Source organism: Schistocerca piceifrons, chromosome X (assembly GCF_021461385.2).
Source record: "Schistocerca piceifrons isolate TAMUIC-IGC-003096 chromosome X, iqSchPice1.1, whole genome shotgun sequence".
In the NCBI taxonomy this organism is placed as follows: Eukaryota; Metazoa; Arthropoda; class Insecta; order Orthoptera; family Acrididae; genus Schistocerca; species Schistocerca piceifrons.
In genome coordinates, this window is record NC_060149.1 from 252008905 (window position 1) to 252024567 (window position 15663).

Here is a 15663-nt window from a genome sequence, read left to right on the forward strand (position 1 = left end):
ACAATGACAATTGTCTAATGACAAGGTCATCAAAACTGTTTGCAATAATTATCATTTATTGCAATTTCAACTGCACTATAAGTAAAAATTTAATACACAAAAAATTAGCTTCAAGCACAAACTGAAATCATTATATTTACTTGACAACTGCTTCTACACAATATAATTTTTGAAAATGTGTGTGTGTGTGTGTGTGTGTGTGTGTGTGTGTGTAGTTAAGTGCAATCACTGTGCATAAAAAAGAATTTGTGGCAGAAAAGCTAATGTAAAAGATTATCGTAAAAACAGTCAGCAAGTTGTCATTATTAACGGGCATTATGAGTGTAAACTAACGCGTTCGACATTACAATGAGGGGACCACATTTATAAACCACTGAACAAGCAAACAATTAACACGCATCTGTGAATAGCGCCAGGGAATGCTGACCAATAACAGCCAAAACCACCGATATCTTGACGAGTAACAGTTATTGTCATTTTAGGGCCTTATCCAATTTGTGCCTTGAACATGACAGCAGTTTACATGTGGAAATATCGGACTTCTGACGAATTTATGCAGCTGCATTCTCGCGTGTTATTAGAGGGTACAACATGGTGAGGGAAGCTTCACTTCTCCTTGAGCAATACGCTGAACATTATAGTCTGCATAATGCAAAGGATATAAAGTCCTAATCAAAAAGGCTAGGAAGTTCTCATTATTATGTATACAACTGATACGTTGACAAACATATTTTTTAAACCATGAGTCTTTAAAACTGAGAAATATTTTTGCTTTCTTATAAAGTCTACACCGTAATATTATCATCATTTCTATTTGAGTTTGTTTCCAAACAATCTAATGGTAAATTTACAATGATAGGTTCAAGGCTTACATCCATCATCACCTCCCTGTCAAATTCTTCCTTCTGAAGCTTTTCAGCATGCCGCACAGACTGTGCACACGCTACAGGTGGGATGTTGTCTATTGCCTCATGCACAAGCAATTCACTGTATATTACCATGAATGTTTTTTTTTTTTTTTTTTTTTTTTTTCCTTTCCCCCTCCCACATACCCTTAACCCTTTGTCAAAATTAATTCCATTGAGCTACACTGACAGTGACACATGGGTAAATGCAAAACTGTGTGCACCATTCACATGCAAGGAAGTCAAGTTTGTAAGTTCTGTCACATGACTTGTATAAATTAAAAAACTGCAGGTCAGCATGAGTCTGGTTTATACTGTGCTCAATATTTTTATTTTTGAGCCAGGGAAAAATATCCGCTTTTCTGGTGTTTTTACTTACTGCTTTCTCTATAACAGTTGAATTATAACTGGCAATGACCAATTTTGAAGCAAGGTATGGCAAGAATTGTGAATCATGTCATGAAACTGACAGCATTCATTTCCAAATAGTAGTCACTGCCATTTTTCTTCCATGTAAATAAAACTTTATTCTTAGAAACAAACCCAGAAGAAGAGTCAGCATGCAGAATTATTATCCAAGAACCTATTCCTATGAGAATTTTAAAACCGCCAGTACTGTCACTCATTTTCCAGCAGATCTTCCTGGAATGATTCTAGTTGACCCACGTTTCATCAGGGTAATACACTGTTCAACTATCGCCTTGTCTTGTACCTTGAATCTTTATGTGGGATGTAGTTCGTGCTGCAGCTATGTCACTTCTTTGAACTAAAAGCTTTCTTCGTAACATATCTGGAACAGTCTTTTAAAATTCTTCACATCGATGAAGCACTTACCATTGAAGCCGATTTTCTCCTGCATAACTTAACACGTTTTTGTGATGTGAGGCATTCATCATTCACATGGAGCTCTTTAAAATACCATTGTTAAAACCATCCACTTGTGTTACAGGTTCATTGCGATTTCTATGATTTTCCAGGGGACACAAAACCAACTTTTTTATGGTTCCTACAGCTCTGACAGTTTTGCTTACAGTTCTCTTTCAGTTCTTTCACCGATACCACATGGTTCTGGAGTCCGTTTTTATGCTTTCAAATGTCAACAGTAGAAGACCTGCTTTCAAATTCACATTTGGAAAAGTTATAAATGCAGTAAATAATCCACCTCGCCTGCTTGTGAAGCACTTCCTTCACATTTACTGCCGCCACACGACTTTTTTTAAATCACACTTAAACATTTACAGACACACATTCACAGCTATACTGCTGAAAAAAAAAACCTCTGACAGCTGAATAAATACTTTGGTTGTCGTGAAGTACGGTAACAGTGCAGCATATTGATGCGAGATTCTCACACTCTAACTGTAACTCTCTGCTAATCACTCTGAAAGAAAATGAATATTATTGGCTGCCAGTGGCTAATGGAGGGGGATGTGCAGAACGGCTGACAATGGGCCACCTTCCTACAAGACATGAACTTTAGCATCAAAAACGCATCTTCAGATTACCTGTTAAAGGGGTATTTCCTATCGAAGGAGCAGTTGCTGTCCTATTTAGTGTACGTGACGTCGCTGAGCCGTGGATGCTGCCTCCCCCTGATGAAACCTGCAAATACGGTTTGTTACATACAAAGGTGTGCTGTAAATTTTCAATTGATATACACAAATGAAAATGAACAAGCTGTGGCACACAAAGCATATAACATTTAACTAAGTAATATTTTACATGGAAGAATAGCCTTTATTTACCAAATCACTGAATGAGAAATAACGAAAGAAAGCTTGAGACACAACATGTTGGAAGCACTCATATTTGAATCTCTAACTTTGACAACTTTTTTAAAGTCCCTTTAACAGGAGGAAGAGAGAGGTAGAAAACAGGAGAAGAGACAAATAGACAAATGAATTCTAGAAGAAAGAAAACAATGTTTCAAATTTTTTGCACGATTCCATGCCAATTCCAACTTAATTTTTAGAGTATTTTCTGCATTACTACACAATGTGATATCACTGCCCCCAAACTTCTCCATAATTTACAGCAACAAAGGTATGAATTGTTACAGCAGGACCACTCCAGGCATACCAAACTGTGTGCATGCCATGTGTGCAGACCATGGGCGGGTGGACATAGACTCCGCCTGTCTCTGCTTTGCTCGGTCCTCTTCAGAATTACCTGGTACAGCACGAAATTTCATTTAGTATGGTAGTGTGGCATTTTTTGTCTGTCATCACAACTCTCTTCAGTACAGTGCCATTTTCCCTTCGCTATTTGTTCGCGATATGGATGTTCACAGGCCCAGTGGCTATTTGCATAAAAAAGAGGCAGTCTAATGATTATCACAAATCTTTAAAATTGAATGAGAATGACAGAAGGGAGGAATGAGAATTCTCAATATCTATTACGCAGTCCATAAGCAAAGGGTACTGCAAATTTGCTATGAAATGACATTACAGTATCATACAGAAAGAATTTAAAGATTTGGTTGGCAATGATAGAGCTAAAAAATTAAGCTAAGGTCTCGATCAGGGCCAGCAGCAGTCACAACAGTGCTTATATAGTGCTCATAGGCAATGTGTCAGTTTCACGTAGCCAATGGGATGATTCTTTGACATAGCCAATGAGAGGCGAGAACAGAGGCAATGTATATCTAGGGGCAAAATTGAAACAATTGTCTTGCTTGCCATTTTTTGGCGTATTAGTAAGTTTAGAGAGACATATTTAGTGATTACGGCAGTAAGTTGTAGAAAGTGGGCTGATTCAAGTGATTTAGTTCTGCTTGGCGACATTATCTGCTGGTGCATGTCTTATGAAGTCACTGCAGAGACACGAAAATCTATCGAATGTGGCAGCAAAATGCCTCTTCCAGTGGCGAAGGTTTGTGTGGATGGTATCACCTGAAAGTGTTGCAAAAGCTGCTGCTTTGAATAAGTGGATCATTGTTTCTTAATTCAATCACAGGAGAAGGTAGGTGGACCTTGTTTATTAAGAATAGAGCCGCACATTCGAAATAGTTAATATGATGATTTAATGAAAAAATACTGATCCACTCACTCAATGGAGCGACTGCATTGCATTACAGAAGAGACATATTTCATGAAGAGAAAAGGGGGAGGGGGAGGGGGAGGGGGAGGAGGAGGAGGAAGAGAGAGAGAGAGAGAGAGAGAGAGAGAGAGAGAGAGAGAGAGAGAGAGAGAGAGAGATGGGGGGAGGGGTCTATATCCAATCCCCATACATATTTAGCAATTGCAAAGCATTGCCGGCTTCGCTAGTGTGAAATTCTTATACAGTGGGACTGCATTGCCATTTACATGTGACGTGTTCACAGCTTCCCCTTCTTCCCCCTCCTCACATTCAGATTGCATGACGTGGCAACAGAGGAACTGCGCTGACATAATTAGTGCTATGACACTCTTGCCATGCCATGGCTCACAAGCCGAATTATTGGCTGCCCCTGTATTAAACCTTCTAGTAAATTCAGCGCAACCAGCCTACATAGTACACTAAAGCACATTACAGACATGACACATTTATTGTTCTTTGTACTTCAGTACTGGATCATGATGTGGGGGTGAATTCCTTTTACAATACCTATCCAACAGTAATGTCTAATCATTCCAGTGGTAAAATGGGATTTTTACAACTGGAATACTGCTCACGAACTCTGTAAAGCAGTTTCATTCATAACAAAGTTGTATGTCATATTGACACCGTACTAATATAACAATAATACAGCAGTAGACACTATGTCTTAATAAGATTCATACAGCAACCGTAAAAAAAAAAAAAATTATTATTCCAACCACAGATGGAAGATAATTCTGATTAACATTACTACTTTCGTCCTCTAAGGGCTGTCTTAAGATCTTTATGGGTGGGTTACAATGTATGAAGACACATATGAAATCCTCATCTTGCGCAGTATAGTATCTAAAGCTAGCGTCCACTAGCAAGTAAACTTTCACAAGTCACTTGTAAAAGCTACTTCTGTGAATTCTTTGAAGTGAAAACAACCCCAGCAAGCATACTTCTGCAAGTTTCTTCAACTTCCAGAGTGGCTTCCGCAAGCTAGTGGAAGTAGTTTCTTGAAAGCTGCAAGTATTTGCCAAACAAGTTAGTTGCTGGACATTTTTCTCAATCTCGCAGAATTTTTGTGTGTGGAAACCCAGTACAAAAACATCAGTGCTGTAAAACAGAATGGAACATAGACAGATGGGCTGAAATGAATGTATCATTGGAATCCCTATACCAACACACACATTTGGCCACTGTCAGCCAAAGAAGTACAAAATGAATTTACTTATTACTTTCTTTCACCAGAGGGGGAAGCAGAATGGCAATACAGATGTCTTTAAATTTTAACTGATTATTTAATGTTAGCATAAACATAACTGCACCACACTTGTAAAAAAAACGTAATAAATACTGTTTGCAGAAATCACAGAGTAATTAAAAAGCGACCTCTTGGCGATATAGTTTGCTGCATTTTTGTATCCCATCTCCAAATACTTCATTCTGTACAAGACAGATGTTCAAAACCATGTGACATTCTCAGAAAGTTTTAAATTTTTTAAGATTTTTCTTTAACCCTTGAGCAGATGCACTGTTGTAAAAATTGCAACAGCAGCTGTTTTTATGCTCAATCAATGCCTTAACCTTTAGCTATTGCACCACTGCTGCCATGTATTCCATTTTTTATGTTTTCTCAACAATCTTAAATTGGTTTCAGTTCCTTTGCTAAGCTTTCTCAGTTTCTTTTCTGAACAGTAATCAACGAGGTGTCAAATGCTGTAAAAAGTTCAATGTGGGCCTGTTAGTGTGACAGTTGCAATTGCAAGCTTTGTTCCGGTAGTCAATATGCAGAGAGAAGTGTACTTATTCATAGTTTGTAAGCATTAACTTTGTTAAACTAGCATCTGAATTAATTTATTCATTTCATTTCTTTTGATGTCTTGTTTCAGTTCAAAGGGTGTATCAGATGAGGAAATATGCCAACTACTCAAAGAAAACATTGAACATAAGGACCATGGCAGTGAACTTGAACTTGACGGTGAGGATTGTGATGATCTCTACAAGATAGCAGATGGGCAGGAGATCTTTACTGGAAAAGACAAAGTTATGCATTGGTGTAAATGCAAGTGTGCTAAAATGTCAAAAATCAAGAGAAAATATTGTGCAAATTTAACAGGTCCAAAGAGAAATGTGATGGATATAACTGATGAAGTTAGAGGTTTTCTGAAAATAATTTTCCTTGATATTATTGATGAAATTGTAAACTATACAAGAGATACATATATAAAGAGACAGTGAGACACAAATCAATAGTCAGTGAGACACAAATCAATTCTCGCACAAAAGAGGTAATAAAGTAACACCAAGACACAAAATAATGGCTGTGTTTGGCATTATTCTTTTGACTGGAACAAGAAAAAGACCATCATGCTAATGTATTGGAACTCTAGGTGGCAAAGGGAACAGGAATGCAACTGCTTAGGGCTGCTATGAGTTACAAAATGTTTCTATTTCTTCTATGCTTTATGCAGCTTGATGACATGGAAATGAGAAACGATAGGAGAGAAACTGATAAGCTGCTGCAATTTATACATTATTGGACCCTTTTGTTGATAACTGTCAAAGTTTTACAGCCTCAGTGAATTCAACACAATAGATGAAATATTTCACCCTTTCAGAGGCCACTGTGGATGGATTTACTACATACACAGGAAACTAGCTAAATATGGGATAAAAATGTTAGCACTATGTAATGCAAAAACATTTCATTGCAGTAATCTGGAGGTTTACTGTAGCATGCAATCAGAAGGGCAGTATCGGGTATCTAATGCTCCTGAGGACATAGTGAAAAGAGTTGTGGCGCCTGCAGGAAATTCTAAAAGAAACCTTACAACTGACAACTGGTACACAAGCTACACCCTTCCTGAATATTTGCTGCATAATAAAATCACACATATTGGTACAATGAAGAAGAACATACACAATATTCCTCCAGAATTTCTCCCAAACAAAACAAAAGAAACTGGAAGTGCAATGTTTGGGTTTCAGCAGGTTTCAGACATTCCTCATAAAAATCATGCTGTCATACTTTTGCCTACTATGAATGATACAGAGACAGTTGATGAATAAACATGCAAACATGAAATTATAATTGATTACAGTGTGACAAAAGGTGGAGTTTAGATCAAATGTGTACCTGTTAAACAGTTTCAAGAATTACACGGAGATGGCCATTGGCATGTTTTTTTTCTTTTTCTTAACACTGCTGAAATTAGTTCACAAGTACTGCTTTTTTTTCCCACAAAGCCAGAGACAACGTCACAACAACATATTTATCTCAACAAGCTAGCAGAAGGTCTTATGAAAGAATCACTCAAATCACTGCCAGTAGATCTCACTGTATTTCTTGCACAGTTTCATGATGAAACGTTGACTTCCAAAGATCAGCACCCTCAACCTATAGTTAAAAAACACTGGATGTGTATTCCTTGTGGGTGTCAAAAGAATTCATCCACATCAACTAAATATGATAGATGTAATAACTTTGCTTGTAAACAGCACGCTAAGTAACAAACTATCTGTGAAAGCTGTTATGAAAGTGAATGTATGTCAGAATAACTGGCTAATTTGTTATTACAAGAACTAAAAAGCAAAAGCTTTTGTTGTAAATGTTGAAGACAGAGAATGTGATCTGCATTCTTCAATAAATATAGCAGTTTGTTCAGCACAGGCTTTGTTTTACTGACAAATGTAAATGTAAATTTTGCAACACATGCCTTTTTGTGTGACAATAGGTATGCCTGCTGGAGGGTTCATAATAATAGTAATTCAACAACGATGGCAGCTGCTTTGGTTTTTAAACATGATGCTGTCCAACCACTTGTCTATCTCACAATGAAATTTTCTGAAATTAACCTGCCCAAGTAACTTGCAGAAGTAAACTTGCACAAATTTTTGTTCTAATGTAAACATCTTGGCGAGTACTTGCAGAAATTATTTGTGGTAATTACTTGCAAGTGGAAACACACCTTACTATTTGATTTGTTATACTGTAACCCACTCTTACAGATCTGAAGGTTGAAACTGGTAATGATCATCAAATTAACAAATTAGACAACTGCCAATCAATGTAAATAATACTTCACACGTGAGACCACACTTCAATATAGGAAGAAAGAGTGATTTTACATTACTAAGTTCATTCTAAAGGAAGCACAACCTCAAATTGTATGAAGATAAATCAGGAAATTTGTGTAATATTTTTTGATGCACTTGTCCATTGGAATAGCCTGAAATGATTTAGGGAAACTATATATAAACTAAATCAGTATTACCAGACAGGTATATCAGTCTTGCTACTGAATACTAGTTTTGGGTCTTGACTAATGGGTCACTATGCTCAGCGCCACAACTTCCATATTTATTGGACTCATAAAAAATACAAGGATTAACAGGTGAACACATTATCGTATCTGATCTAACCATCCTGTGCATAAACTGAACGACATGCACTGAGAAATATGTGCCTCTAGAACATATTTCATATCGGCTAAGATAAAAGGACCAATTAACCTGTAAAAAGCCCAAATTGCAAGTCACATCTGGTATCAGATACACTTGACAAATGCAGATTGCCTGTAATAATCCCAATAGTTGCTGAAGTGCACAACACACCTTGCTATTCTAACATGCCTTTCCACGACACTTACATAACTCAAAAGTTCCAATACTGAATCTGTTCCATATATTTATTAAACAATACAACACAAAGGACACAAATTATTATTATTATTATTATTATTATTATTAATTATATTAGTCTAATGTAAGAATCATTTACCAGTGCCCCTGTAACAGTAGTCATGATATACACAATATGTCACACTACCAATTAAATATTAATGATAATCTAACACATAGAACATACAGGCCCTGACTCAACTATAAATTAACCAATGCTCAAACAAGTAACTGACTGACAGTCTTATGTATGAAACAACTTATACTAAGGAGAAGTTTAATAGATAGCAAAAGACACCTTATTGCTCACTGGCGATGTGGGAGATGTCTGAGTGACTTTGCTGATTCCAGGGGTAACAGGCGGAGTAACTTCTCCTGATTTAGTTTGTAAACGGCTGTCATCATCAGGAGGCACAAGTTGTTGCAATTCACATTCCTCTCCACCTTCAGCCATGACTCTGTGAGACAGTAATAAAACTTATGTTTGTTGCTATCATACCACACTGTGAAATTGGGAATGTCAGCAATAAATTTCCGCTGGGATATGTTTCATTTAAAACTGCTCTAAAATACTTCCTTTGGAACAACCGAAATTGTAACTGACTTTTCAGCTACAGCTGTGATGTCACGTCACTGCTGTGCGAAATTAAATATATACAGCAAGGCTGCAAGTACAGATGATGAATGAAAAAGGATATAACAATATGAACACTATATCGTATGTGACAGGTACTTTATAGTTAACACACGGAAAATTAACTATTTTATTGACAGAAAATTCAGGCTGGAATACAATATGCATACAAGGATAAATTTCTACTCACAAATGATGTTATCTAAAAACTAAGCAATTTTCTGTTTTTTCTACAAGCCTGTGCACTGCTCAGTATTTTTTTCCATTTGATGAATAGTGATCCTGCCTAATAAATACGTAACACACATTTCAAACACACAGCACGAATCAATTAACAAACACCAGTAACTGAGAAAGATATGTATTATAATGAACAGCTCATGCCAAAAAGCTAACAGATCATCTTCTCCTCCTTAAGGCTATCCAGGACTTTGCCTTCTGGCCTGGTCTGGCCTCACTATCAGGTATAGGATGCTATTCATAATTCATCAAAAGGTTACAACATTATTTGATCTTCAGTTCAGTCAACCTCACCAGCTGATCTGCGTTTCTGTGTGTTGTTATAAACTGAGCAGACTCATTTCATGCCACAACAGCTCATATCCGGCTTACAAAGATTTACAAATACTTCTTAAAAAACCAAATGTAGCTGATTATGATTCAAGTCACTGCAGATATCACTTCTAATATAGTTAAGGCTTTGTGGTGAACGAGCTTAGATCTATGATAATCTGCTAAATTCTTTTTGGATAAGAAAGAATCACATTGTACTGTGACTAACATACAACACTTGGACGTACTAGTAACCTTAACAGGAACAAACCATTCAGTTAGCGTGATTATCAGCAACAATGTCCAATGTGACACTTTGTTGACAAATTAAGTACTCCACAAATCTCACAGGCTTTCTATTTGTAATCTCTCTTCTCCATTAAGATATTATTCTCCTCTCAAAAACAAATTCCAGGAGAAACAGATGCCCTTGTTCACAGACAAAGCTGTCAAATAACAATTAATTGGTAGCACTTCCCTTGATATTAATTGATTTTTAACTCTTGGGGAAAAGAAGGTTTGCCTGTGGCTCTTGGTCTTCAGACCTGCTTTTCATCAGAATGTGTCCCAGGAATTTGGTATTAATCCCAAAGATATACTTTTTAGAGCATATGTACAGTGTTTGTCTTTTACTGCAAGAAGACTATAGTCTGGCACTAAAAGTAGCCTTGGCTTTACTTCCTTGTGGTAAAATTGCACTTACAGGTTTGGCAGATTTTCTGTTGCATGTTGCTGTTGGTAACAGTTTGCCCAATCAATCTAAGGTATTTACATAAAGTTAGCTAATATTATGTTTTAGAGCATTGGTATTTAACCAAATCATAGTAATTTTCAACAAAACTGGAAATAAAAGTAGGTTATTGCAATGATAGACACATATTTGTAGCTATGCTACACATCGATCTATCATAGCAATCTTAGTTTCATGTTGGCTCATTGGCTTGATCAGTTCACAAGCAAGTTATCGCACTGTGACTTAATCTTGACCACAGGCTAAGCCATAGAGTAGTCTGTCATCACAACCAGGTTTTCTGCTTTCACATCCATTGACTTCACCAACTCTCAACCAAATTGTCACAGTCCCGCCTAACATAGGCCTTGGGCTGTGCTATAAGTCAGTCTATCAACCAGTATGCAACCATAAGACTTCACAAGGTACACTGCTCCTCACACTGTCACACTGTGAATTGCCCCACCACCTGCCCTCTGATGTGCACTATATCACTCAGCTGGCTACAACCAACATCAACAAACTGCCAACATCCGCAGACAATGCAAGAAGGACGAGACCATAAGGGTATTTTAGCCTTTATATACACATCTATTATCACTAGAAAGCCAACATCTATTCATAGAACTTTATCTTTGGTGGGGAACCGTAATGTGGTTTCCTGCAAAACTACCAAAGTTTGTGCTACTGAACATGGAATCATCCATTATTTCTACAAAAAATATACTGGAATATTCAAAGAAAGCACATTATTTCAGAGAATGGCAAATGTAAGTTCAAGAGCAGCTTACATGAACACAGCAAGTGGGTGAATCTTACCGATTTAAATAGCACATGTAGTTCCCATCCACAAGCAAGAAAACTCCCAGTTACACGTCAGGAGAAAGAAATTGACGTGTAAGTTTTTAGATATCAGTAACAGGAGTAATTTTTAAGGACTCAAAAAATTTGAGAATATTTTCAGAGCTAATACCACAAGAAGAAAGTTTAATCTTTCAAAAACTGTTAACCTATTTTTAATTTCTAATTTTCACTGAAGAAAAGTAACACACAATTAGCAAAGAAGCAGCTCCATGGCTTTTGAAATCACCTTTGAAACTGCAAATCGCTTTTTCTGCAAGCTCTTTGCTTTCCATATTCTAGGAGGAGGTGGTACAGACCAAAACAAGAAAAAAATGTCTAGTAAACAAGTGTTCTGAAATGTATACCTTATGAGATATGAGAACTTGTACATCTTCACTACTGCAAAACAGCCCTTCCACTGAAGACGTGCTCTTAGTTTGAAAGGGATGCACTTATGCACTTTAGAGCCCACATTTATTCCCTCCCCCCCCCCACCCCAAGTGATTGTTCCTGTCATATCCCTGAATATTGACCACTACCCTTGGGACAACCTGTAGGTGTGAATAGCTGCAAGCTGCATCTTCCCCTCCACCTGCTTCCTTTTTTTCACAGAAACAGCTTTTCTGATAAATAAATTTTCCTATATCACAGCAGAAAAATGCTACAATGGTTCCTGCAGTATGGCTACAGCGCACCACTTGTTACGTACTCTCCCTGTTAATATATGACTCATGTTTGTCCTTATATTAAGCAAACAAATCCTATGTCACTGAAATGATCACTGGGTAAATACAGTACGATATTACACATACTGAGTAAGACTGAAAACTGTTTTAGGTAAGAATCAAGTAAATAAACACTACTGGCTGTTGTTCAATTAAGTAACAATAATCAAAATGATGTAAAATCTAAAATCTGACAGATTGACAAGGATCTTTCACAATTGTCTTGCCTACAATGTTTTTAAGCACATCTTTAGGTTCTGCTTTTGATCACTGCAAACACTATTACACTAAGCTTGTACCACATTAAGATATTCATGCAGTGCAAATAGTACAGTTTTCTCATCAGAAGATGTACTTATTGAAACAGGACCATAAGAATTGGCAAACAACTTAGTGTACACCATACAGCTCAATTCTTTGACTACTCCTGATTTCAACTGACATTACTGGTACTTTATTGCAGTAAAGTATACAAATAATACAAGCACTCATGTCTGATAGTTATGGTAACTAAAACATTTTCAGAATTCGACAAGACAGCACTATGCAGCCACAAACCATTTTGCTTTACAACTGTTCTAAGAGGTGTGTCTGTACAATAACACAAAGCACTCTTAATTTTGTTATGATACATGTCTTAAATATTAAAACAACATCTTTACTTAGCTACATTCATAAACAAGCAGTGACTTCAGGTTGTTGCCTCAGACTAATTCAACACATCTGTCTGTCAGGCACACCTCAGTAACACTGCTACATCTCTAAAAAAATTCTGAGAATTAAGTATTATAAATTGCCTCCTGACAGCAACGAGACAGCCAAATAACTTTGTACTAACGAACATGGTAGCCTGGAGGCTGTGGACTGAAATTTACCTTTGTTGTCAAAAAAAAAAAAAAAAAAAAAGTCTGCAGAGAGGAGTTAAGTTTCGTCTCTTTCAGGTCCTTGACTATGATCATTTTATCCAGGACCCCAAGAGTGATATCCTGCTTTATTATTTGTTAAATATTTAAGTATAGTAGTTTCACACTAGAGTGCTGTGCACTAGCACTACAAGACCATAAGGCACGCTGCATACCAAACACGCTATTACATTGTATGCAGCAAATACATCATAAGTCTGTAATATTACATATAACAGCATAAAACAAATGGTAAGGACTTTAAGTTCTGTATTGTTCTCAGCCTCATCTCTCCATGCAATACATAAGAACACATCACTTTTACATCATAATCAACTGCACATGAAATACTACACACAACCAATGGACATTTGTACCCTAAGGTCTCTTCAAACACAAATTTGTGCAGTCTGCTAAAAATTAGTTTTTCTTTAAAGCACAGTAAGTATAATTCTTTGGTACAAATTATATAACAACCAAGACAATAGCTTGCTTAATACCATACTTTTTGACAAAATCAATAATGTTTGCTTTGTAGCTGTTAAAAAAAAATTAAATGAATTCACTAGGAGAAATGTTTTTCCTGGTGACAATGAACACACATGGAATATTCGTATGAAGGACCATTAATCGTGACTTCTTCACGGAACTTAGTGTGGACATAGCAAGCTAAAGAGAACAACAAATGGTCTGGTTTAAAACATAGGGTAACTATCACTGGGCTCATATTGCAGATCAAATAAAATGTCAAAAGAACAGACATCTGTATTTCCAAATATTTGAAATTTAATGATCACACTAGGACGTACATAAAAACAACAAAATATACAGTTCAGCTTCTAGAATAAGATCACGTAGGGAAAATATTCAACACAATTAGCATTCAGATCAGTACTAGATAGTTTTTTTCTACAACTTACGTATTTTTGTCAGCACTTACAAGCATTAGACATGTTCCTTTCCATGACTATTCACAAAACCGTAACTTGCGGATGCAAGAAAATATTAATACGGCTCCTTTTCAGCTACTCAAGGTCCGTAAAAAAAAAAAAATATCAGCTACTAAGTTTTTGCGTTATTTTCAGACATTTTGATGTATGCTCTGCTGACGTAAAGCTATTTTACTTCAGCAATCCTTGTTTACCACTACGACAGCAAGAACTATTTTATCTTATCCCTCAAAGCGCTAGGCTTGTGTGCTATTCGAGCGTTTTTGTAATAATAGAAAATGGATTTTGGTGCTCAGAGATGCACACGAACTGTTTACATCAAGAAAGAAAAGGAGAACTTTCACGATTATCTTCCAAGCGCGGTGTCTGTTGCTCCCTTATCATCTAGAAACTTGTAACCATTATAAATCATATGACTGAGTATTTGTGCTGCTATGTTCCACAGTCCACATAATTTGTACAACAAAAATAAAAATCCAACGCCATTTCCAAACTACCATGCTTCCTCATAATGTACGGCCATCTTACCGATGTTGATGTTTTATTCTTCGATTGGTCTTTCGCTTCACTAAGCATTCTCTCACGAAAGGTCCATTTACTGCTGGAAAACGTAACTCACTGGTCACCGACCTTTTCTTCTATGCCACCGCATTCCCACTCTCTAGCTATGGTTGCCTTTCACATGCCTCTCGATCGTCGCAAATAGTAAAAAAACACAGCAACGTAATGCAACAAAACACGAAAGTCTCCACGAAACTGAGAATTTTCGAATCGGCGTGTGCTAAACGCATTTAACGGTTTATAATTTCAACGTACTATACATATACTACGTACTATGCCTGCTACTTATTATTCTTTCTTTCTCTCTCTCTCTCTCTTTCTCTTGGATTCTGGAAATTCATTTCCAATTGTCGGTTTTCCACACAAAAACTTCACAATAGATTTTCGCTCCTGTGTAAACGCAGAACCGTTTAAGAAAGTAGCTTCGATTTTGAAGTTATGGCTTTTTTCTTTTTTTAAAAAAAAAAATAAAATAAAATAAAGATATTCAGCTAATATGGACAGAGTGACTCACTATGCAGTGAAGGAGAAGCAGAAATATTAGACTGAGGATGAAGCTGTCTACCTCTAAGATTAATGTGTAATAGCGATTGTGCTGACTAAATCACAAACGGGAACAGCTGAATTACAGACGCCATATTGAACTGAGCTTCTAGCCGCAGCGCTTATAGTGGCATGGACAAGGAAAAAACGAACACAAAAATTTAGGGTATGGAAATGCGCATATCTTATCTGCCAAGGACGACGTTTCGTTTGGAAATCATTTTCGAATGGGTAAAATCAATTTCGGAATATTTTTGGGCCATATTACTTTCTCTGTACAGGAGTTCTATACATGAATATGAGATGCTGTGCAATCTTGCATTTGACCCGTTTCCACGTCACGATCTGTGTGAGGCTGAGCTAATATCTGCGCACACTCAGAAGGGCCGCCTTCACGAGAAACGCATCAAGTAATTCCAGTTTGCAACACTATGTAGCGCTGGAACACAGTAGGCAATCCGATTTTAGATAAAAGCATTGTTTTAAGTAACTGACGACGAAAATGTATATATCCGAGAGTAAAAGAGTATATAATTTTTTGTATTGTAGTACGGTGCCATGTGGCCTTTAAT

General features: G+C 36.8%; 1 protein-coding gene across 7 annotated transcripts in view; it reads right to left on the minus strand.

The window, feature by feature from the left end:
- LOC124721264 (coiled-coil domain-containing protein 28B) overlaps positions 1–15220 on the minus strand; it is a 49364-nt gene extending 34144 nt beyond the window's left edge. Inside the window, exons 1-3 of one of the 7 annotated variants that reach the window (XM_047246144.1) lie at positions 15114–15220; positions 8950–9109; positions 2411–2507 (exon numbers count right to left, since the gene is read on the minus strand). In XM_047246144.1, the coding sequence (XP_047102100.1) occupies positions 2411–2507; positions 8950–9105 (253 nt within the window). In that variant the 5' untranslated portion in view covers positions 9106–9109; positions 15114–15220. The other 6 variants (XM_047246143.1, XM_047246146.1, XM_047246142.1 and 3 more) reach the window with 6 other exon arrangements.
- Between the last annotated feature and the right edge of the window lie 443 nt (positions 15221–15663).